The sequence below is a fragment of the Astatotilapia calliptera genome, chromosome 7, assembly GCF_900246225.1.
Source record: "Astatotilapia calliptera chromosome 7, fAstCal1.2, whole genome shotgun sequence".
Lineage (NCBI taxonomy): Eukaryota > Metazoa > Chordata > Actinopteri > Cichliformes > Cichlidae > Astatotilapia > Astatotilapia calliptera.
In genome coordinates this window covers 21341609-21364804 of record NC_039308.1, presented here as the reverse complement: position 1 = coordinate 21364804, position 23196 = coordinate 21341609, and the positions used below count along the sequence as shown (strand labels likewise).

Sequence of the window (23196 nt, the reverse complement as noted above, 5' to 3'; positions counted from 1 at the left end):
GTTCATGAATCATCAGGTGCTTTTGTTCCTCAGTCATTTGACAACTGCATTCAGTTTTGCAATTACTCACTGCATGGATATCAGATCAATATTAGCATTTATATAAACCCTAAACAATTGGCAATATTTACACATTAAATGGCCACTTTATTATGTACAGTGTTTTACTTACAACTAAAAACTACCTTTTGATTATCAAACCGAACATCAGAAGGGGGATTTAAGCTACTTTGAATCTAGCATGTTTGTTATTGCCAGACAGTATGAGTATTGCAGGAACTACAGATCTACTGGGATTTCCTGCACAGCCATCCCTACGGTTTACAGAGAATGATCTGAAAAAGAGTGTGTGGGAGTTCTCTGAGTGACACTGATTGGAAGGAAACAGTAATTCAAACAACCACTTGCCGAGCAGAAGACTGCACCAGTTGTCACTCCTGTTATTGAAGAACCAAATCCTGAGGCTATGATCATGCAGGCTCACCAAAATTGGATAACAGAAGGTTAGAAAACATTGCCTGCTCTGATGAGTCTCGATTTGTGCTGCAACATTCAGATGGTTGGGTCAGAAAACTACATGGTGTGAACTACAAGAAGTCAGGGATCCATCCTGCATTGTATAAATACATTGGTTCATTTTGCAGACCCGTAGTACCGAGGATCTGTTAAACCCTACAGCCTACATGACACTCAATAACTCAGGTGTTGTTGATTGTCTGATGACCGTTTCCAGCAGCATGAAGTATAAAGGTAGCTTTGAAAGCAAAAAAAAAAAAAAGCCAACCTGCTACTAGCAAAATGCACCTAATAAAGTGGCCACTAATGTATTATAACCTTACAAAGTATTGCTCAATCGGATCAGCATTTTAGATTATTTTTGTTTTGTAAATTCAATTTCAATTTGTGTCCTTTGGGGATTTTTAGACCAATATAATAACAAAACATAAAAAAACTAAAACGTTGTAGTTATACTACAATGTATGAGAGACCTGAGCACGAGATTTAGGAAAGGTTGGCTCCGCCCCAGTGGAGGTGTTTCGCTCCCCCCTCACGACTCCCAGAGTTGGATCATACTATGATTTTGCTAACCTGCAATCTCGTTTTATAATCCTGTTTAGTTTTTTTGTTGTACAGGGTGGGCCATTTATATGGATACACTGTAATAACATGGGAATGGTTGGTGATATTAAAGTCCTGTTTGTGGCACATTAGTATATGTGAGGGGGCAAACTCCTCAAGATGGGTGGTGACCATGGTGGCCATTTAGAAGTCGGCCATCTTGGATACAACTTTTGTTTTTTCAATAGGAAGAGGACCATGTGACACATCAAACTTATTGGTAATGTCACAAGAAAAACAATGGTGGGCTTGGTTTCAACGTAACTTTATTCTTTCATGAGTTATTTACAAGTTTCTCACCACTTATAAAATATTTTATAACACATATGTGTTCAATGTGCTGCCGATTGCGTTGGATTGTCAATGCAACCCTCTTCTCCCACTCTTCACACACTGATAGCAACACCGCAGGAGAAATGCCAGCACAGGCATCCAGTATCCGTAGTTTCAGGTGCTGCACATCTCGTATCTTCACACCATAGACAATTGCCTTCAGATGACTCCAAAGATAAAAGTCTAAGGGGGTCAGATCGGGGGACCTTGGGGGCCATTCAACTGGCCCACGACGACCAATCCACTTTCCAGGAAACTGTTCATCTAGAAATGCTCGGACCTGGCACCCATAATGTGGTGGTGCACCATCTTGCTGGAAAAACTCAGGGAACATGCAGGCTTCAGTGCATAAAGAGGGAAACACATCATCATGTAGCAATTTCACATATCCAGTGGCCTTGAGGTTTCCATTGATGAAGAATGGACCCACTATCGTTGTACCCCATATACCACACCAAACCATCACTTTTGTTGTTCCAACAGTCTTGGAGGGATCCATCCAATGTGGGTTAGTGTCAGGCCAATAGCGGTGGTTTTGTTTGTTAACTTCACCATTCACATAAAAGGTTACCTCATCACTGAACAAAATCTTCTGAGTGAACTGAGGGTCCTGTTCCAATTTTTGTTTTGCCCATTCTGCAAATTCTGTGCACCGATCTGGGTCATCCTCGTTGAGATGCTGCAGTAGCTGGAGTTTGTAAGGGTGCCATTTGTGAGTAGCTAATATCCGCCGAAGGGATGTTTGATTAATGCCACTCTCCAGTGACATGCGGCGAGTGCTACGCTGTGGGCTCTGGCTGAATGAAGCTAGGACAGCCACTGATGTTTCTTCATTAGTGAAAGTTTTCTTGCGTCCACATTTTGGCAAATCCAACACTGAACCAGTTTCACGAAACTTAGCAAGCAGTTTGCTGACTGTAGCATGGGAGATGGGTGGTCTCGTAGGGTGTTTTGCATTGAAATCTGCTGCAATGACCCGGTTACTGCGTTTACCAGATATCAACACAATTTCGATCCGCTCCTCACGTGTTAACCTCTTTGACATGTCAATGGCTGTGAACAAAGAGAAACTTGTAAATAACTCATGAAAGAATAAAGTTACGTTGAAACCAAGCACACCATAAGTTTGATGTGTCACATGGTCCTCTTCCTATTGAAAAAACAAAAGTTGTATCCAAGATGGCTGACTTCTAAATGGCCACCATGGTCACCACCCATCTTGAGGAGTTTGCCCCCTCACATATACTAATGTGCCACAAACAGGACTTTGATATCACCAACCATTCCCATGTTATTACAGTGTATCCGTATAAATGGCCCACCCTGTAGAACACAGAAAGTGAAAAGTACCAGGCGATAAAACAAAAAGTCAGAATACCCCTGAGAGCACATTTCAAGTTTCAGTTAATGAGCAATGACAGATGAACAAGTGCAGATATTTTGTGTAAATACATCTTTCTGTAAAAGTACCACAAATCCAACTTAAACACTGTGATGTATTTCACTGTATCCAATGAACTCTGCCACATGCACACAATAGAAAACACAGTGGCTGAGGTTACAACTTCTGAGCAAAAAGTAATATTAGTGTCAAAAAATAAGCCTGTTTTAATAACTACAACAACTTTAATAATTCTAGTTACATGGCAGAATCAGACACAAATAAAAGCGTCTCATCAGCTGAGATCATCTTCCGTTAAAACCAGAAAAACAGGAAAGGAGATTTTTCAAATCTTTGCAGAGAGGGAAATTCTCCCTTCCCCCCAGCATTACAAATTTCCACAGAATCTTTTACATATTTCTGGTTTAGTCTCTTGTAGAGCAATTTCCAGAACATTCATTATGTTTTCCCTCTTCAGGTCTTCTTCTTCTTAGCCTTTGGTATGACAGGAGGTGGCTCGATGTTGAGCTCTCGCCGGAGGTCCTCGAGGCTCTGCTCCCAGCGCCTCTCGTAGAAGATGCTGAGGACGCAGCGAGCACACCGTCCGTTCTGGAGAGCCCACGGGCCCAAAGATGTAAAGAGTGACTGTAAACGACTGGGAGAAGGAGGAAGAAGGAAGATGAGAGCGTCATATAACAATAATGAGGAAACCTGGCCAATAAACAACAAAGTCCCCTGATACTGAGGAAGTTCACAGGTATTAAATGAGGAAGACTTTATGATTTGCAGGAAAACAGCCCACATACATTTCATCATCCCACACCCACGCACAATTTAGTCACTTACAGGATTTTACTGCTTCCAGATGTTTTATTTTGGACTTTTTACACTGTATCCACTAAATCTGAGTACAAAAGGACTTCTGATCATCTCGATTAGTTTCTCCATTGTGCTGAACTGAAAGTGAAGAACTGTTATAAAGACGAGGCGGTCATTCGGTGATGACAGTAAATTCAAGTTTGGCTTCTGGGTAACTGAGATGGTTTATTGCTTTTTATTTCAAGAAACAATGACACGTCAAATACTCCAGAAATGGACTTAAATGGATTTACATACACTACATTGCCAAAAGTATTCACTCGTCTACTTTCACAAGCATATGAACTTGAGTAACATCCCATTCTTAATCCATGGGGTTTAACATATTGGCCCACCCTTTGCACCTATAACAGCAGAGTGCATGCTTAGGTACTTGATTTTATTCACCTGCTGCCATGGAAGTGATCAGAACACCTGAAAATGATTTGGATTTGGGAGTGAACACTTTTGTCTACAATCTAACATTCACTTCCATCTCCACTTGGAGAGTGGTCCGGGTTTTCACTTCTCCCTCTGGCTCCCTTTTTATTCTCATATTTCACGAGAACAACTGATTACAACATTGAATTCCTTCCTGTTGAGCTTGCTGTTCCCCTTTTAGAACAATATTTATCTGATCTTTAATAGCTGGATTTCTTTCTCTCTCTCTTTTTTTTTTTAGCTAGATTTCTGTTGCAGGAAGAGAGCTGACTTAAAGTCTGGGTTAGTTACCAAGGTAACAGATGCTCTGGTGGGGTTTTTCACTGAGCCCTAAGTTTCTCTCTGACTCTTCCCCTCTTGCTGAGGCAGCTCTGATTTCATTTCCTTTAATATGAAAGCCATCCACAGAGCGCATCGATGTTCATGTTGAAGTTCCAGTTAAATATAAATTCTTTAGCCTTTAATGTGACCGATTTGTTATTAAATAGTAATGGATGTAGAGCACAGCTTTATATTTGTATCATTAGTTATTATTAATCTCTGGCTTTCTTCGGTGTGTCATTCCTAACTGAAAGCAGCAGATGCCTGGTTCTCCTGGAGGTTTACTTCTGTTAAAAGGGAGTTTTTCTTTCATCCTGTTAGTCATTGGTGGGAAATCTTGTTGTTTTTTTCTCTGTGTTATTGTAGGGTCTTTACCTTAAAACATAAAGCACACTGAGGTGACTGTTGTTCTGATTTGGCGCTTTATAAATGAAACTGAATTGAATCGAAATACTGCATTAAAATGGAGAATCCTGGCATCAGAGCTCCACTGATGATGTCACATTTTTTCATAAGCTGCACAAAAATGTAATCATATAAGGAGTTTAGTTCTAAACTCAACATTATTGCTGCTTTTTGAAACAGACGTCAGCCTGTAATCAGACTCAACCCAGCACTTACAGAAATTTCAGCAAGTCAGTCAAACTGTAACTCTCCTGTTATCCCAACTATACCTTGCATTTAGCCGTAGTGGCCCTAGCACAGCTCCAAGAGCACACATGGGAAGCCCGGTCTGAGTAGCTTCAAACCATTTCACAGCGACTTCACCTGAACGGAAGACACAGAAAAGGACACAAACATGCAAATTAAAGATTAAATTAGGAGAAAGAAAAGGAGAAGTTGTCAGCCAACAGTGTATTAAAATAACTTCTGTGTGAACCCTATTTCTCAGAGTTTTTGGCAGGTTTATTCTGATATAGAATTGGTCAAATAGGAGATGCCTGCAAAACTGAAAACTCAGGTCAACACTTTATATCAAATGGACTTAAAATGTATGTTTAGAGATTTGTAGGTTTGTAGAGACAACTGGATGAGAAAACTTGGGAGCGAAGAAATGAAGTTCAAATCTTTTTGCTGTAAAACTGGAAACATTTGTTCAGGCATGCACAGAATAACTCTCACTGACATACAATTAGGTATGCACTATATAAAGACAATGCGTGGCTTGGCTGTGAAGTTTCTATAAATAAACCTTTACTTTGATAAAAGTAAATGTCAGAAAATAGCATTTTCAGATTACACAGAACTCGACTCACCCAGCATGTTAGTGGGCATGCCCAGTAAGGTGTGCAGCAAGTCGTGGACCTCTCTGTATCTCTGCATGACATAAGCTAGCTCCTCGTTGTCCACGAACTTCACGTCTGCTCTTGAGTCAGGAGTCACATCCTGAGGGAAAAATTAAAAAACGGAAGAAGGAAGGAAGCGTGTTTATACCAAACAATAAGTGTTTACAAATGCACAAAAAAACAAGTATATATGCACATCACATCAGCAAATACTCACATTGTCCTCCAGAAATCTGAGGTATTCCCTCCCAAAGGAGCCGTCAGGCAGCGAAGCCATCTTTGTCAGATCGAGCGTAGACAGCCGGATCCTCGGCCTTTCTCTGCAAGATCAAATCAAATAAGAATAAAGCGCAACACTAATTCCAAAAAAGCTGTGATGCTGTGTAAAATATAAATAAAAACTAATGCAATGCAAGCTTAACCATATAGAATGTTTAAACTGTGAAAAACTGAAACCAGCTGCTGGACTTTTGGATTCCAGCTGCTCAGCAGTCCTGGGTCTTCTTTGTCATATTTTCACTTTAGCATCGTCTTGCTTTCAGGCCTTCCCTGAAAAAGACATCATCTGGATGGGAGCGTATATTGCTCTAAAATCTGTATATACCTTTCAGTTGCTTGATGTTACCTCTCCAGATGTGCACTGTTGCACTCCCATACCATTAGAGAGAGATGCAGGCGCTGATAACAAATTGAATAGTCGCTCTCCTCTTTAGTCTTGCAGCATCCATGTTTTCGCCCCAAAGATTCTAAATTTGGATTTTTCTGACTACAGAACTGTCTTTGTCTTTGCCTCGATCCACTTTAAATGGATAGCTTAGAGAAGACAGCAGGGTTCCTGCCAGGGTCCAAAAACACCAGAAATGTAGTACTAATTTTGGCCTTGCCTATGTGCACAGAGATTTCTCCAGATTCTCCAACTAAACTGTTGATGATGAGCAACTCAAAGTTTTCACAATTTTACACTGAGGAACATTAATTCTGAAACTGTTCAATGACTTGTAGATGCAGTTTTCTGCAGACTGATGAACCTCTGACCATCTTTACTTCTGAGGAATGCTGCTTCTTAAAGATGCTCTTTTTATACCCAGTCAGGTTCCTGCCATCAAATTATAAAAATGATACATTTTCTCTGTTTAAACATTTAATTTGTTGTCTATGTTCTATTGTGAATAAACTACGGGTTTATCAGATTTGCACATCACACCATTGTGGTGTTTTGTTTTTTTTTACATTTTAAACAGCGTCCTTCGAAGACAGGACACATATTTTTAATGTGCCCGAAGCAGAAAGCACTATGACGTTCTGCCACACTGACTCACGTTAGGACAGCGTAGCCTTCAGGGTCATTTCTCATCCTGTCCCTGAGCTTTATGAGTGCTAGGTGTCCCGTTGTCTCCCCCAGGACTGCAACCATGTCTGTAAAGTACCCAGAGTTTCATGAAATCCAAGGGCACCGAGTTCAACATCATGACAGTACAGTGAAAAGTTGACGATATTTTTATTTACAGTAAAGAAACCATGTGTTAATTCTAAACAGGTCACTACTGTTTACTCATCATGGAAGCAATACTCAGAAACTTCACAAACTTTTAATCAGTCTGCTTTAAAGACGGAGCTGGGAAAGACCTCTGTGCCTGTGAAAAATGCATTTTTTAAAAAAAATCCATTTATTTATCAATTTATTTTTGGACATGAATCGATACTAAGCAGTGGATGTCATGAGAAACCTCACTAAATGTCAGCTGACAGGTGTTATGACTCTGTTCCTTCATTGGAGTTTCAGGGTAACTAATATGTGGCTGTAATTTGTATTTAGTCTCATTTTTGTTTCCAAGACATTTTAAGTCACGTACTAAAGGTCTCCAGAGAATAAGCCCTTGAGGATGAATACAAAACGCTTTATCAGTACATGGGAAAAGAAACTAATCAGTGGTATCATTTCTGAAAAATGGAAAACAATCCCACAATCTGAAGCCACATCAAGGTCAGACTTGTTCACATCCCTATCAGTTGGAGACTGGCTGACATCAGTTTTACCAAGAAGCCTGAATTCCTCAAAGTAGCAAAATACCAAAAATACACAGCTTTTTTTATTCTTACATATTTTGTGCTACTTTGTTCTTTTTTGGAGATCGAGAAGACAGTTTGTACAGTGAAAACACTGGCTCAAAAAATACATGTAAATTAAGGTTAGGCTCCGATCTCTGTGATTCAGACACAAAGGCAAAAAAGTTCAAATGTAAATTTTGGCACTAAATTTTATACAGTTAACTCCAAAGCCCCTCAACCCAAAAACAGCTGTGCTTTAAGGTTTATAACTGACCTTGTAAACAGCACTTTGATTAAACATCCTCATCTTAACCGATTTATAGTCCCTAACACACAGAAAGAAAATCAGTGCACACGGAAATGCTCACGTGAGTGTCTCACCATGTCTGTAGGGGTTTTGCAGTGCCGCCACACCTGACCCAATGGACAAGAGAGCTTTTTGAACGGTGGTGGTGGGAATATGTCCAGGGTACAGTCCATCGTAGTGGATGTTTGCAAACTCAGTGCTGCTGCTGTGCAGCTGCTGAACACAAACTACTACGGAAAAGATGGAGTGGTATTAAATGCTGCACTATTCTATAGAGACATATTTATTCTATTGCTGTTATAACAAAAAACAACTAAACCGATTACTGATAGTGGAGTGTCCAAATACCAAAACCTTTATGGCAGGATAAACCATTCAGATCATTTATTTGTAGTAACAGACTGCACTGCACATCAAAGTTATTAGAGTTAACTAAAACTAGAGGGGAAAAAAGAAAAAAGTTTTAATTAATTAAATTTAAAATAAAAACTAGACTTTTGAAACAGATTAAAACTAAATTAAATGACTTTTTTGAACCTGGAAAACTGACTAAAATTACATTTAAATAAATACAGAGGAAATATCCTCAGTAACTATCTGTTAGTATGGCAAATATTTTATAATAGCTTGGCTGATGAGGCATTGATGGATATGTGTATTGAGACTCTGGATGTCTTGAACAATGTGAATCAACTGCTTTCAAAAGATGTTTTTTTTTTACTTAATTTTTATTAACACTTAAAAAATTAGTCATTCATTGTTATATTACAGTTGTCACATTTACAGTTATGGCGGCAGAATATAGCATTCACAAAATTACTTTTCTATAATAATAATAATAATGCTTAAATATAAATAAATCTAAAAATGAAAATTATAAATAGATAGATGAAGCTAATGTGTTTCTCTCCCTTCATTGTTCAAATAATGCAAAAATAGGTCTCCGTCTCCTCATAAACAAGTCTTTTCGAGATATGTTCCATTAGTTAGAGTTCCCAAATTCTAACTGCAACCACATATGATATGATGGAGGGTTGTGTTTCAGCCATCAGACGAGTTTTTATTGTAATACCTGCACTGATTTTCCTAAAGCTTTCCTCTAATGTGTGGCCTCAATGTAACAAAGATTATAGGGACTAAAAGTAACACTGAAACCTGTAAAATTAAGTATTTTCAAGCAATAAAACCTACCTGAACTTAAAGTGAAAAACTGATTGACGTAAGTGATAAAATCAAAAACTAAAACACAAAACAATAATGACAACAATGTTGGCTCCTTCTGAGAGAAGAAAGCCACAGTCCTGTCTTGTGTATGTGTTTTGGCAGAAACGTGTGCTTAATTTACGTCACATTTTGAGTCTGTACACGCCATGAATGATCTGCATGAGCTACAAGAGCACAGATAGCTCCATAAACACATGGGACACAAAGCTGGAGAACACTTTGATTTATATGAATTATAAATCACTGACATTCAGCACTGTTTGATGACGTGTCAAAAGATCATCCCAGTGTAGTGTATGTGTTGTTCGCCTGCTACAACGTTTTCTTTAAGAGTGATTCGGTAAACAATGATGAACATTTCCCTGACGTTAAGCTAACAGTTGGTTGACATACTGCTAAGTAACGCGTAGCCCTGTGCCTGGTGTATGCTGACAGCAAGGCTCCCACACTACTTCTTTCCTTTATCAACTTACCACCAGGTTTATTTTTAAGAACACTAAGCTGTAACACAGAGGACACCTGCTTAAACTCGTACCTTTAGAAACTGTAAAACAGTGTCGCCGCCGGTTGATCCATCGGAAGGGTATCAGCGGCCACATTCTTTTGCGGTAGTACGCATGCGTGAGTGGAGCACTTGTTTTCGGCTTCGGAGCAGCCCAAACTACGTTGAGAGGGGTGGCTTTGGGCTTTCATATAAAAACCCAGCCGTTACTGCGCCCTCGCTAACAGCAGCTTAAAACTAAGTGCACTTAGTGACACACCCGTCCGTGAATTATGATAAAGAGCGAGTTCTAAGTTGAGTTGCGTTTTCCCCTCGTTGAGAAACACAGGCCAGACTCCAAGGTTAGTCAGTTTGCATGCTGTGAATCCCTTCCTATAACTCACTAGCAATTAGCTGTCTGAGTAGGTAAACGTATAAGTCGTAAAAGCAAACACACTTTAATGTTAGCTGTTTGAAGTTCGCAGGTGCTCATTAAAATAATTAAAGTGTTTTTTACGTGCCAAAGTACACAATTGCTTAATAAAAGCAATAGCCCAAACTCTAAAATAATATTTAAAATATTACAGGAGCTAATCTAGTAAAATAGATGCTAAACAGCCTACATCACAGTGGCTAAGCTCTCTGTAAGCTCTCTGCTACTGAACGCGCTGGCCGGGTTTATATACCGTAGTTTCCGATGCTTACGTGTTAAGGGTGTAGCTAAGTTACGAGGTGAAATAGTGTCCGTGGTGGTGACGACTGTAAGATCCACTGACAGTCTTTGCGAACTCGGTGAGTAAACATTCAGGTTTGGGCTTTTGTATGAGAAAGGGTCTGAAGCACTCTGCATTTTCACACTGAACTCGCAGAAGTTCAGCGTTAACACGCAGGGCAACATGGCGAGCTGAGAGGACGAGTCTCCCCAGGAAGAGGATGTTTTTTAGGCTTTGAGCAACGCTGGGTGTAGCTTTAAAGAGCAGCTGTGGTTATTTGTCTGAGACAGAAGCTGAAATGTTGAGACTGAAATTTTGTATTCTTTTTGTTGTTGTTGTTGTTGTTGTTGTTGCTTTATTTCGTTGTTGCTGGCTGTGTTGTTCGTTTCACAGAAAAGTTTATGCTGCTGTACATGACAAAGGTCACTTTTCAAGGTTTAGCTGTACGTAGGCCTCGTGTGTGTTACCTTTTATATAACTTAAATTCTTGTTTCTGATATTTCAATGCACAGTGTTTCATTGTGTGTTTCTCTGACAATTATGACTAGTTTCCACGCGATCCAGTGATCGCGCTGAATTGATGTTGTAATTACAACATTATCCAAACACGAGCTTGCACGCCTTTTCGCTCACAGCAGGTTGCCGCAGCTTTTCAGTTAAGTTTTGTAAGAATGAAGTTAGGCTTGAACTTCTTACGCAATACCAGTAACAGAAAAGTTACTCATGATTTAATGTGAATGGGGTGAGTGGCAGAATTGAATTGCGTTCAAATAAATACACGCGGGAAGAAAGAGCTTCCAAAGAAAAGCAGCGTTTCCTGCCTTAATATGAAATTATTAACAGTGTATTCAAATCATATATTACTATATGTTCTAATTCAGGGTGAGATAAGTAAAACTCTAAAAATAAAGGTTCAACAGAAATCTAGATTTAAAACAAACATATACAAACAAGATGCCAAAGTATTTCATTTTGTTAGAAATTTCTAAGATTTAAGTAACAGTTAAGAGGTTAAATTTATGTGAAGCACAGTTATAAATAAAAATGAAATGAAACTCTAAAAGCTGGATCTTTAGACAGTAAGCTGATCTTGGCTGTAATGTGATTCATCTAAAAAAAATTCTTGTAGATGAGTTTGTAGGAAGGACACAAAGCTTCTTATTTTTTTTAGCTATGGGTATTTGGATTTACATATATTATGTTTATTTATTTATTGAGTGATGTATTGGAGTTGGATTAACTATTTCCAGTTTCAGTGTTAATACTCCCACTGAAATTAAAACATAGGGGTTTTCCTTGCATCTATCTTTTGATTCAACATCCACTTTCTGTGTGGTCTTACTTCCCCCCATGAAAGTTAGTTGCTTTGTTTGAAAAGGATCTAAATTGGTCTAAGGAAAAATCCACTGAAAACACGATTCAGATATGTTCTGCTTGGAGACCACGTCTGCAAAAAGTTTATTGAAAACTCGTGACCATCAGGAGTGGTGCTGTTTTGTAGACACAATTTGGAATTTACCACTTTATTTCTTTGTGGGGAAAAACCTGAGCTGTTTTGTTGGAATTGCATACACCATTCACATTTAGTTAAACATTAACATTTACTTTATGGGTGTTGTTCTGTTCACCTTAGCACCTGCTTTGACTTAAGAACATAAATGGTTGAATGGTGAGACAGCACTGTTAAGCTGTGTGGCTTTTGCCACATATTACCTTAAGCCTACAAACACCACAAACTTAAACAACCATATTTTCAAGTTTGTGACATGCAAAGGTGCACTTTGTCCACATTCCTTGCAGTTTTCTTTGACATGCAGGCGTGTATTATATATAATTTATACACCTGTAAAACCCACTTACACATGCAGTGGAAATATATGAAATATATCAGTAAGGAAATATATCAGTAAGAGTTGTCATCTGCTGGTTATGGGAAAAACAAACACTAGACATTCCCCACACATTTTTTCACAAGGGAATTTTTATATATATATATATATATATAAATAAAAAAAATTGCATAATACCGACAGAATAAACATTTACAGAAATTTGTGACAGAAGGGATATTTGCAAAGACAAAATAAGCCCTGGTGCTGTTCTTTATGCAGTGGGTGAAATAGCTGCCACTATATGCTGTGATTTTAGTCTGAGGTAGACAAATGTAGGAAGCGTGAGGTGAACTGTGCCAGATTATTACTGGCAGTGATAAGTGATTAGGAAGCAGACAGTGCATAATATTCTGGTGTCTGTGAACCAGGTGGGGTGAGTTTTCTGCCAGTTGGGCATTTTCTTTATTCACTTTTTTCTTCACAGATTTCAGTCTAAAATGATTTCCTACCATAAAGTACTTTAATGGAAGAATGATTTTAAACAGTTAGAATTAGTGAGGGAAGATATTGTTTAAATGTAAATGTAAAAAATATGTTTACCATCTTCTGATTGCCAGAATATAACTCTTGATAATTTCTAAGACATACTGAACACAGTTAAAGGAGGTATTTTAACCAAAGACCATGAGGGTTTCCTAAATTTGGTGCCTTAATTTAACCAGGTATAAAATAATATAAAGTATATATATATATATGTGTGTGTGTGTGTGTGTGTGTGTGTGTGTGTGTGTGTGTGTGTGTGTGTGTGTGTGTGTGTGTGTGTGTGTGTGTGTGTGGAGAGAGGGTGCTGGCAAACCTTTTCCACTTGTAGAATATATATTCAAAAAGGAGCTTCAAGTTAATGCATTTAAAAATTGAATTCATGTAAAGCCCAGATATTGATTGGACATTTTTGCTGGACATTATATTTTAAAATGCAAAGATATTACATGTTGAACAGAATTTAGTTTTGTTTTAAAGTTGAGCTGATTGTGAATTTGATGCCAGCAACATGGTTTGAAAAAGTCAAGACACAAATTGTGTAATCTGGTGAAGCATCAAACATCTAATTGGGGTAATTGGGAAAACAGGCAGCAGTGTAATTGGGTCTTAGTCTTTTAACACGGTTAATGGTAACTTTGACTTAAGTAGCTAATGTTAAAACGATTTTTAAAAGGGTCTGCGTCTTTCTCGTCCTTTAATTTATGCCACTGTGTTTCACTGTACCTTCAGTACCCGCTATTACTTAGTTAAACTTACTCAAATTGAGCACATGGTGGAGCTGTGGCCAGCACCCCTATAAGTGCCATTCCTGTAAGAAACCGTGACTTAAGTGATCTTTTAGTGTTAACGCTTTAAAGCGAGCTTGAAACTGAAACAAAGGTAACAGAAACTATTTGTGGAGGGTGAGAAATGTTGACAGCATTGCAGGAAAAGTATTTAAAGGAAAGACCCAAAATACATGTGCTATGCTGTCTGATGCCTGGCATCATCATCATCGTTTCTGTGAAGTACAAAAGATGTCAGCAAAGCTCGTGTAAATGCTGTGTTTGCATTTCACACCGCATTAAAGTGAGAAATATTTCACTAGTATTTCTCAGTAGAAATATGCTTATCTGATTATTATCTGGAAATGCTGTACAACAAAACCAAGTTCTACAGTTTAAAGTTACTCAGCTCTTTGTAAGCAGGGGATTTTTTTTAAACGGGTTTAGATACGTGTTTAAATAGATTAGGTTGTATATCCTGATGCTGCTTCTCTCACAGCTATGTTTATCCCACCAATCACAAGACTTTTTCTGATAACTCAAAAAGAAAAAGTACCTATGTCTTCAAGTCATTTGACTTGCTGATCTTGTTTCAGCCGTTGCAGTGTTAAGCAGGGTTTTCCATATTTTTGAATATTATTACCATGCTTTTCTTTTTTTGTGTGGCATTGCTGGCTGTGCCAAGACTTACACAGTAGCGTGGACAAATATTTCCTCGAGGGTCACACAGATTCTCATGGTGATCTTTTAAATAGTTAAGCTTGCCAGCGGGTAATTCACTGCTAGTTTGAGTTTATATTCCATCTTTGCAGTTAGTTCCTGCCTGGTTGTTGACAGCTGTTTCTCTGTGTTCTCATTAACAGGATATAGCACCAGATTGATGGAGAAGAATGGCCCGTATTTCTTTGGACTGTCCCAACTCTTTACCAGGGATTCCCCTCAGTGTCCTGTCAGTGCCCATGGAAAATAAATATAAATGTCAGCAATGTCTCCAGGTCCTGAGGAAGCCTGTCCAGGCTCAGTGCGGCCACCGCTTCTGTGTACACTGCTTCAAGCAGCTCACCAGGTAGACCGGAGGTCCTTAGACCAAACTGCTTACCCCGCACCTAATGTTTCCTGTCTTACTGGACATGCTTCAGCACACCCTTTCCTCATCTTTCCTCAACTCTGGGAGTTTTGTCCAGACAAGATCAGTTATTAATGCAGACTCATGCCCCACATGATGGACCTGTCATACTGATGTTTGTGAATCACAAGGATGTGGTGTTGCTGATTCATTCTAAAGGTCTTCTTTCTAAAACCTTCTTTCTGAGTCATTCACACACTTGTGGATTGTTAATGCATGAGGTGTATTTGTAATGAATACCCAATCCAGTGTTTTCATTGCCTTATGTATTCAAATTCATTACAGAGTAATCGTAAAGAATATTAACAAAAACTAATACATGAGGAAAAACGCTGGATTTGTATTGAATATTCACTACAAGTACAAAGAGGTGTCACACCAACGTATTTGTAACGAGTATTTGTGATGTGTATTCGTTACAGATACATACATGGATACACTAATTCATTTCTAGTTGATGTCCGTTTCAGTTATGTGTTATCTAATGTTTAATGAAAGTATAATTAAACAAAATGTGACAGAAAATGTGGAATTTTACCTTTTTTTTTTTTTTTAAACCGGCAGACTCTTTGTTAATTCCCCAAACATTTAAACAACAGTAACACAAGTGATTGTGAAATGTGTGGATTTCGCATGTGATTTGTCCGAGTGCTTTTATTTGTTTCAAAATAACCAGATCATGTACGTTATAAATTCACCATGTGATGTGTCGCACCCACACGTGCCCTTTGTTTATGCTTGTGTGTGTGTTTTGGTTATTCATTTAATCGCCTTCAAACTTGCTAAAGCAACTTTTTTTGTTTTTAGTTCTTTTTTTTTTCTTCTTGTCCCACTGATATGATGCTTACAAGCTTCTTTTCATTTCCCTTGTATTGATTAAACGTTCCTCTGCTCGAGCTGTGATCCACACTGGTCAGCAGTTGCTGCAGTTTTGGATCAGCAGGAAATTGTTGCTGACTGTTGGTGTCGAGCCGCTGCTTTTACAGTAAAGTCACAAACCTGTCTTGTTTGGTAGTTCTGGCCCAAAGCCATGTGAAGCCTGCCGTCAAGAGGAGATATACGAGGAACCCATTTCCATTCTAAACAGCAGTGAGGTAAGCCTTTATATGTATTCAGGTTTCAAACCCACTGTCTTTGTTATGCTAGGAGTAGTCAGCATGTGATTACTGCCCTTTAGAGGAAAAAATATGACTGCAATCTGGCGGGGGTTTCCCTAACCACACAATGCATCAATGCATCCTACTCTTGTCTGCTTTCTTTTAAGAGCATTGAAGGCTTTATGAGTTCACTGATCTCTTTGTTTTTGCCCTCTCTCCCCCCCACACCTCACAGGCTTTCCCAGACAATGCAGCAGGCCGAGAAATAGCAAGCCTGCCAGCCAGGTGTTTGAACCAGGGCTGTAACTGGACTGGATCTATTAAAGAGTATGAGGTAAAGTATGAAATCTGTCTTTTCCTGTGGCATGGGCATTGCTGCCTTTTACCTGGGTGTAGGTTTACACTACCAAAAAAGAGCCTTGTCAGTATTTATTAATCTACGTGAGAGGGTAATCTGACCTATAATCTGCGTTCCCGGGTCACTGTGTTCCCTGAAAAAAGCTCAGCTTTCATAGCACGCTCTGTACTATGTGCTGTGTTGCTGCAAACAGGAAGTGAAACTTAACAGGCGGCTGGAAAGTCCCAGCCTCTCCTCATTTATCAACAAAAGCTCAGTGGAAAGTACCAGAATGGAACAACCCTGTTGAGCTTAGCGTGACTGGGTTACTGACCATTAAACTATAGAGCTGTTAAGGAAACTGCTTGTATTCATTCAGTTTAGCAGAAACCCAGATTTCATTGAACACAGACTGGAGTTTGTAAAAATGCATGAAAGACACGTGAAGTAAATAAAGCTGGTTAGTGTGTGTGCGACTGAGCCTTGTGTGTGTGTGTCTGTCTGCAGCTGTGTTTCTACTGTAAGCATCAGTTTTAGATGAGCTACGTAGTTTGTGTAGTAAGCAGATGGCACCATGATGCTTACACTGTGAAAAGGATGTTTACAACAATTCTTGTCTGTTTGTGGTTTTAACTAAGCGTACCAGTGTGACCTAATCTACATCACTTTGTGAGTGTGCATGTATGTGCGCGTGTGTGTGTTTTTCACCTGGGAAATGTTAAAATGATATGCTGTTTAAATGAAAACGCTAGGCGAATGTGTGGGATTTGCACGGATTGGAAATGGAATCCCAAGCACTAGCACGCAGATGAATCTTCCTCTTATTAAAAAAACAATAAAAAAGAAGACACCAAAAGATCAAAACATGCCAACCTCTTATTGTTGCTTCGCAAACTATTATGCTGTGTGATACACCCACTTTGCATATATTTTTGGCCTGGTATCTTAGTCACTGTCACTGTGTGGGAAAAGCTACAAATTGCTAGTCGCACACACCCATAGCGAGGCCTTCTGAAGCTGGGGAAAAAATAGTCACATCAAGGCGTTGGAGTGTTGTGCCGAGGACAGGGATGAGATTAGGAATCTTCTAAATGTGAGTCATTTTTATTGACGCGATCCGGTTCAAGATTTTTGAGCGTAGCAAGTCTGGAAAGTCAGCAGTCAAAGCGAAAAACCGGCTAACGTACCTGAGCTTCTGCTTCTGGGTCTGCAGCATGCCTTTGGTAGTCATTCTGAAAGACTGCAACTTCCCTGTTGATTAACCCCACCTTAAGCTCCACCCCGTCTGCGTGATTCCCGGTATTTTTAAATGGCGAATACACAGCTTTAAATATATTTCTTTAATTATTCTACTTCCCCTTTTATCTTCTCTTCATTATAATTCTATTTCTATGGTACATTTTCATCCCTTTTTTTTCCTATCAGATGTTTGTGGAGCTCGCTTTTTGTTTAAATTTCGTTTGCTTAGCATGTCATTCGAAAGTAAGAAAAGTGTATATAATGGGGGTTGCAATGAAAAACAAGTAAATATCAAAATAATCTTGATCACAATCGTGTGCGCAATCATAGAACCGTAGTTATCTCTTTCATACTCAAATCAGTGTATTGTGCTTTTACTTTCACTTTTTCTGTCAGTTGGAGGTTTTTTGGTTTTTTTTGTTTTGTTTTTAAAGAACAAAACAAAACAAAAAACACTTGTTTTTCCACATAGAAGCTAAGGATACACCCTGTACCAGAGCAGCTACACCTGCATTTAAACACTTCCTGAAAAGCGGTTATTTATCAGTGATTGGGAAAGGTTTGACCCAACTGTCAGTTTGCTCTTTCACAATGCTGAAAACCTGCTTTACAAGTAACAAACAGGCAGTTCGAAAATAATAACAAATAAAAAATGTCTGTTATTTTCAGGCTCAGCACGAAGGTCGCTGTGAATTCGAGCGGATCCTGTGCGAGGGCTGCCAAACCCTTATCCTTCTCACGGAGAAGGACAGACACAATGAGAGAGAATGCGAGGCAAGAACTCTCAACTGCAAGTACTGCAAAATGACCTTCAACTTCAAAGAGATAAAGGTGGGACATAAAGAGACTACACTAAAATACACTGTTTTTTGTTTTTCTTCTTCTTTGTTGGCATTAATGGACACAAAGTGACGTTCTGCTATACGATGCATTTCAGGCCCATGATGAGATCTGTCTGAAGTTTCCCATGCAATGCAAGGACTGTGGAAAAAAGAAGATACCAAGAGAAAAGGTTAGCGCCGTTACCTTCAATGTAATCTAAGTGGTTTAGGGCAGTCTCCTTATGATACTTAGTTTCTTTTTGACTAGGAGTCCTTCACTTCCACTTTCCTGTTGATGCACTGTTTATAAATGGTCTTTTATCTTTGTTCATTCTGCATTTCAGTTCAATGATCATGTGAAGTCTTGCGCCAAGTCAAAGAGCACGTGTCCATTCAGTGAAGTGGGCTGCAAGTCTATGGTAGGTGCAGTTACATAATCACCAAAACTCCTGTCTTATGTTTTATCGTAGAGGGTTGACCAGTGTGATCGAACTCATTTTTCTCATTTCGATGCTTATTTGTGGTTTAATAAGGAGTCTAAATGTATGTCCTGTACAGTAAGGTAGTAATGTGGCTTATACTTTTCCTGTTGTAAGTAAATTATGAAGTTGAAATCAGATGAAGGAGCTGGCCTGGCTAAAGTCACAGCATCACTGTTTGGTGTTTTTACTGTTCTGTTTTACATCAACATAAGATATGAGTGGCTGCTTTGTGCCTGATGTATGCCGTGAATCTGTGTAGAGCGTATGATGTAGCCTACGTAAGCGGCACACGCTGTTTCCAGTATTTATACCTGTGCAGACTGTGTAGTTATACTGATTATAGGGTTTCAGGAGCGTAGATTTAACACAGAAGTCTAAAACCACTGTTAGAGGTTTAACTTCCAAAAGAGCCAGGGAGTTTCCAACTAAACAAGGCTAATCATCTCCCACCAGCTGCTTTGTATTTGGAGCACAGATAGATGTGAGTTATCTCGTGAAAGCTAGAATATGTTGCACACAGAAAAGATTTCGGCGGGGGTCATTGGATAAATTGGTGTCATTGCAGAGCAGACTTAATGCTATTAAATGCATTTTCTCATCTCCTTCTTCCTAATGTGTTCCCTGAGGTTAGTCACGTGACCCTTTCACATGAGATATTTCGCGCTCTGTGCTTTCGTCAGTAGTTTAAAGTTGGCTGAGCTCAGTTTGGCAAATGTGATGTGATATGATATTATACCCAAGCACCAATGAGAGCTTAGGCACCTTTGAATCAAACTATCGTGGCAGTTAAGGAGGTGTTTGCTCATGCTGCCAGGAAGCCGTCTAAAAGGTTAGATAAGGCTGTTTTTTCAGTTCTTCTAGAAGCAATCAGCACTACTCAGCAGACATCTTAAAAGGCCTCCAGACACATACTTAGAGCTATTTTAAGCTTTATCTAAATTGGGTTTACTTTCATTGAGCCAACAGAACAAAAGAAGCTGCATGTAAATACTCAAGTGAAACCTGTTTAAAAATATATAAAACATTCCCCGCTTGCCCCCGCTATCCGGTCTATCCTTCAAGCTTGGGTCCTCTACCGGAGGCCTGGGAGCTTGAGGGTCCTGTGCAGTATCTTAACTGTTCCTAGGACTGCACTCTGTGGACAGAGATCTCCGATGTTGTTCCTGGGAACTGCTGGAGCCACTCGCCTAGTTTGGTAGTCACCACACCTAGAGCTAAATTTGTCCTACTGAAGGCACAAACTGGACACCACAGCTCAAAACTAACTGGTTTGACCTTTGTCTCAATAAAACTTAGACGAGCTCTCCCGTGTTTCTGTGTCAGGTAGAGAACGGGAAGCTCTGTGACCACGAGTTCAACAGTACTATGGAGCACTTGCGTCTGCTGCTGCCTCTGGTGCTGTCAGCGACTCGGGCTCGCTCAGAGGGCTCTGGTGCCGGGGAGTGGCAGGAGGACTCCGGAGTGGGCCTGTACAGGGATCCTAATGAGGGAGCCGGGCCCATGACCTCGGTGCAGTCTGTTGACCTGGAAAAAAAAGTGAGTCTCAGCAGGTTTGATGTCGCTTGTAACCACTCTGTTCATTTGGTGAAATGGGAAAGTAATCATTTGTTGCTTCTTCTTTTTTTTTTTCTTTCACCAACAGGTGAACGCTTTAGAAAACATCGTGTGCGTCCTGAACCGCGAGGTGGAGCGCAGTTCTGTTACAATGGAAGCATTCGCACACCAACACCGCTTAGACCAAGAGAAGATTGAAAATCTGTCTAACAAAGTCCGACAGCTGGAGAGGACGCTGACCATGAGAGACTTGCAGCTGTCTGAGACCGAACAGCTGATGCGCGAACTCCAGTTCTGCACCTACGACGGAGTATTCGTCTGGAAAATCTCCGACTTCTCGCGCCGAAGGCAGGATGCCGTGGCTGGTCGAGCGCCTGCAATGTTCTCACCAGGTAGGATGGAAAAACATCACGTGTGGTATGCTTTTAGGTGAGAGGGATTTTTCTGTTTTGTTTTGAGGTCATACAGTTCACATGACATTATCTTCTGGCGTGTAGACGGAGGGGAATTCCACGCCGCTACACCCTTGTTGTTCTTCAGGGAGCGTGCATGGCTCTGCTGATTTCACATGATGCTGTTTTAGGCTCTGTTTCCATTTCTGACCCTTCTTTTTTTTGTTTTTTCCACGCAGCTTTTTACTCCAGCAAATATGGCTACAAAATGTGTCTAAGGTTGTATTTGAATGGTGACGGGACGGGCCGGGGAACGCACCTTTCGCTGTTTTTCGTCGTCATGAGGGGAAAGTGCGACGCCCTGCTCAAGTGGCCGTTCAGTCAGAAGGTGGGGAACCATTTTAATACGTTTACGCACGAAACTCTCAATGAGCGGCACGAAACCAACTCCTCTTCTCTTCTTCTTCCCCGCCAGGTGACTCTGATGCTCTTGGATCAGAACAACAGGGAGCACATCATCGATGCTTTCCGACCAGACGTCAGCTCCTCGTCCTTCCAGCGGCCGATCAGTGAGATGAACATCGCCAGCGGCTGCCCACTCTTCTGCCCGCTGGCCAAACTGGCCGGAAAGAGCCCTTACCTCAGAGATGATACAATTTTCATTAAAGCCATTGTAGACCTGACAGGCTTATAAGGGTGTACTGTGGAAGTAACACCAAAAAACTCTTTGTTTTGTTTTGCTTTGTTTTGTTTTTTTAAAATACAAAAACACAGAAACAAAAATCTAAACCAAATAATGAATCATTTTAATAGTAATATTAATAATAACAGTAATAATAATAATAATAATAATTATATATATATATATATGACAAAAATACAATGTTATTATCATATAGGTTACTATATTTATATATTATCACATTAAAAGCATCATTAGGATGTCATTACACCTTGAGGGCGTGCGATGTGACATCTGCACTCATTCCGAGGATCCATCTGCAGTGAATCAGTGAATCAGCGGTGAGAGCTGAGAAAAGCTCTCTGAGGAAAAAAGGGTCTGAAGTCATCTGTTATCCTGATGTTACCCTCCTTATATCTGTATTGCATCTTGTAGACGATAATTTATCTCTTATATTATAAGCAGCCTAATATCATAATAGATATAATACACCTTATTTAGCTTTGTGGGAGTGTGTATGTGTGTGTTTTGTTTTTCCCACCACTGTGAGATTATCTCCAGTTACTATTTATTTATGGCTCGAGATAATTAAAGTTAACTAGTTCTAATAAAATGTTTTAGTTTTTACAGGCAAATGGGAGATGTGTTTAGTTTTAGCCTGTGTTAGCTCTCATGCAGTATAGGAAAACAACGACCAATGACAACCAAACAAGCACTGATGGAAAGGAATCAAAAATACTAGATTATCAAAGCTCTCGTGTTGATGAGGTCGTGGTGCGTGCACTTGTCACTTAAACGGCTCGATCTGGTAAACATTTTATATCAAATTTTAAATGAATCTAAAGGGGATAAAACGATGATAAAATATGTAGCCTGTTTCAAATAATCCCTTAATACTGTATTACTAAATAATCCTGAAGCATCTACTGTTACACAGAGTAGCAAATATATAAATAAATATATACATGTACACACTTTATTGTATTATGTCAGTGCTACTGCTAACTATAATGCCTGATCAGTTGTACTCATACTGTACTCAATCATATAAAGTTAGTTTTGAATCTTTCACGACTCTGATGACTGGTGATTATTTATAAAGTGTTTTAAGGGATGCTAAAGTACCATTTGACCATAGGTACATTATTAATTTAACCATTTTTTGTGTGTTTCATTTAAGATAAAATTTCACAAAATTCTATTTGATTTTAATTAAAAGTTCATTTAAAGCATAACAATACTATTTCCTTGTTTTATTTTTGTCTTCTTGTTTATGACTTGTTTTTTAATCCTGTTTATACCTAAACATGATTAATTCATTATTAAAAATTAATAATTGTTGGATGTAGCAACGTGAAATGTAGGCACAAGGGTGTAAGCACCACAAATAATTTAAGTCAAACATATCTTGTAAACAAAAAAAAGGGGTTTTTTTTTAACCACATGTTTTCTTATATTTGTCTTTTTTTTTTTTTTTTTCCTAAAATAACCACGTGTGAATGTGAAAATCCCCCCCCCCACACACACACACACACACATAACACTACAGGTGATTCCTTTTATGTAAAACTCTGATGCCTTCTCCTAAAACAAACGGATGATGCAAACTAGCAAGGGCGCTAAAGAGAAGAAAAAAAACCCAAGCACCACGCTGCAGTGTCGAAAGCAAAGGAACATAGCTGTGTTTGTTGAGCTGTGTTTGTTGTGAATATAGATGTGGTGTACCTGTTTTTCCTTGCTTCATGTTGTTCTAGGGGAACTCCAGCTATTTCACATATAAAAGGTTTGATATCCAAAGTGCTCGTCAGCCCATT

General features: G+C 39.3%; 2 protein-coding genes across 3 annotated transcripts; one reads left to right on the top strand and one right to left on the bottom strand.

The window, feature by feature from the left end:
• Nucleotides 1–2930: 2930 nt before the first annotated feature.
• On the bottom strand, nucleotides 2931–9989 carry coq4 (coenzyme Q4 homolog (S. cerevisiae)). Of its 2 annotated transcripts, none has more exons than XM_026173748.1 (7): nucleotides 9855–9989; nucleotides 8170–8325; nucleotides 7059–7155; nucleotides 5957–6059; nucleotides 5710–5839; nucleotides 5128–5221; nucleotides 2931–3488 (listed from the first exon to the last, which is right to left on the bottom strand). In XM_026173748.1, exons 1-7 carry the CDS (start codon nucleotides 9916–9918, stop codon nucleotides 3308–3310), a joined length of 825 nt encoding a protein of 274 aa, XP_026029533.1. In that variant the 5' UTR covers nucleotides 9919–9989; the 3' UTR covers nucleotides 2931–3307. The 2 variants fall into 2 exon arrangements, with proteins under 2 accessions (XP_026029533.1, XP_026029534.1); XM_026173749.1 differs by having other exon boundaries at nucleotides 8170–8322.
• A 39-nt stretch (nucleotides 9990–10028) lies between these two features.
• On the top strand, nucleotides 10029–21472 carry traf2b (Tnf receptor-associated factor 2b). The gene is made up of 11 exons (XM_026173747.1): nucleotides 10029–10162; nucleotides 14516–14718; nucleotides 15794–15872; nucleotides 16111–16209; nucleotides 18121–18282; nucleotides 18389–18463; nucleotides 18617–18691; nucleotides 20078–20290; nucleotides 20397–20700; nucleotides 20940–21088; nucleotides 21176–21472. The coding sequence occupies exons 2-11, from the start codon at nucleotides 14543–14545 to the stop codon at nucleotides 21392–21394; spliced, it is 1551 nt and encodes a 516-aa protein (XP_026029532.1). The 5' UTR covers nucleotides 10029–10162; nucleotides 14516–14542; the 3' UTR covers nucleotides 21395–21472.
• Nucleotides 21473–23196: the final 1724 nt, after the last annotated feature.

Excerpts from the sequence above, each read along its gene's own strand:
- coq4 (XM_026173748.1), bottom strand. The coding sequence starts at position 9,918 with ATGTGGCCGCTGATACCCTTCCGATGGATCAACCGGCGGCGACACTGT. Across the intron at positions 8,326-9,854 it reads CTGTTTTACAGTTTCTAAAG|TAGTTTGTGTTCAGCAGCTG; the intron begins GTACGAGTTTAA and ends TCTTTTCCGTAG. Across the intron at positions 5,222-5,709 it reads CATGCCCACTAACATGCTGG|GTGAAGTCGCTGTGAAATGG; the intron begins GTGAGTCGAGTT and ends TCTTCCGTTCAG.
- traf2b (XM_026173747.1), top strand. The coding sequence starts at position 14,543 with ATGGCCCGTATTTCTTTGGACTGTCCCAACTCTTTACCAGGGATTCCC. Across the intron at positions 18,464-18,616 it reads AGAAGATACCAAGAGAAAAG|TTCAATGATCATGTGAAGTC; the intron begins GTTAGCGCCGTT and ends TCTGCATTTCAG. Across the intron at positions 21,089-21,175 it reads AGTGGCCGTTCAGTCAGAAG|GTGACTCTGATGCTCTTGGA; the intron begins GTGGGGAACCAT and ends CTTCCCCGCCAG.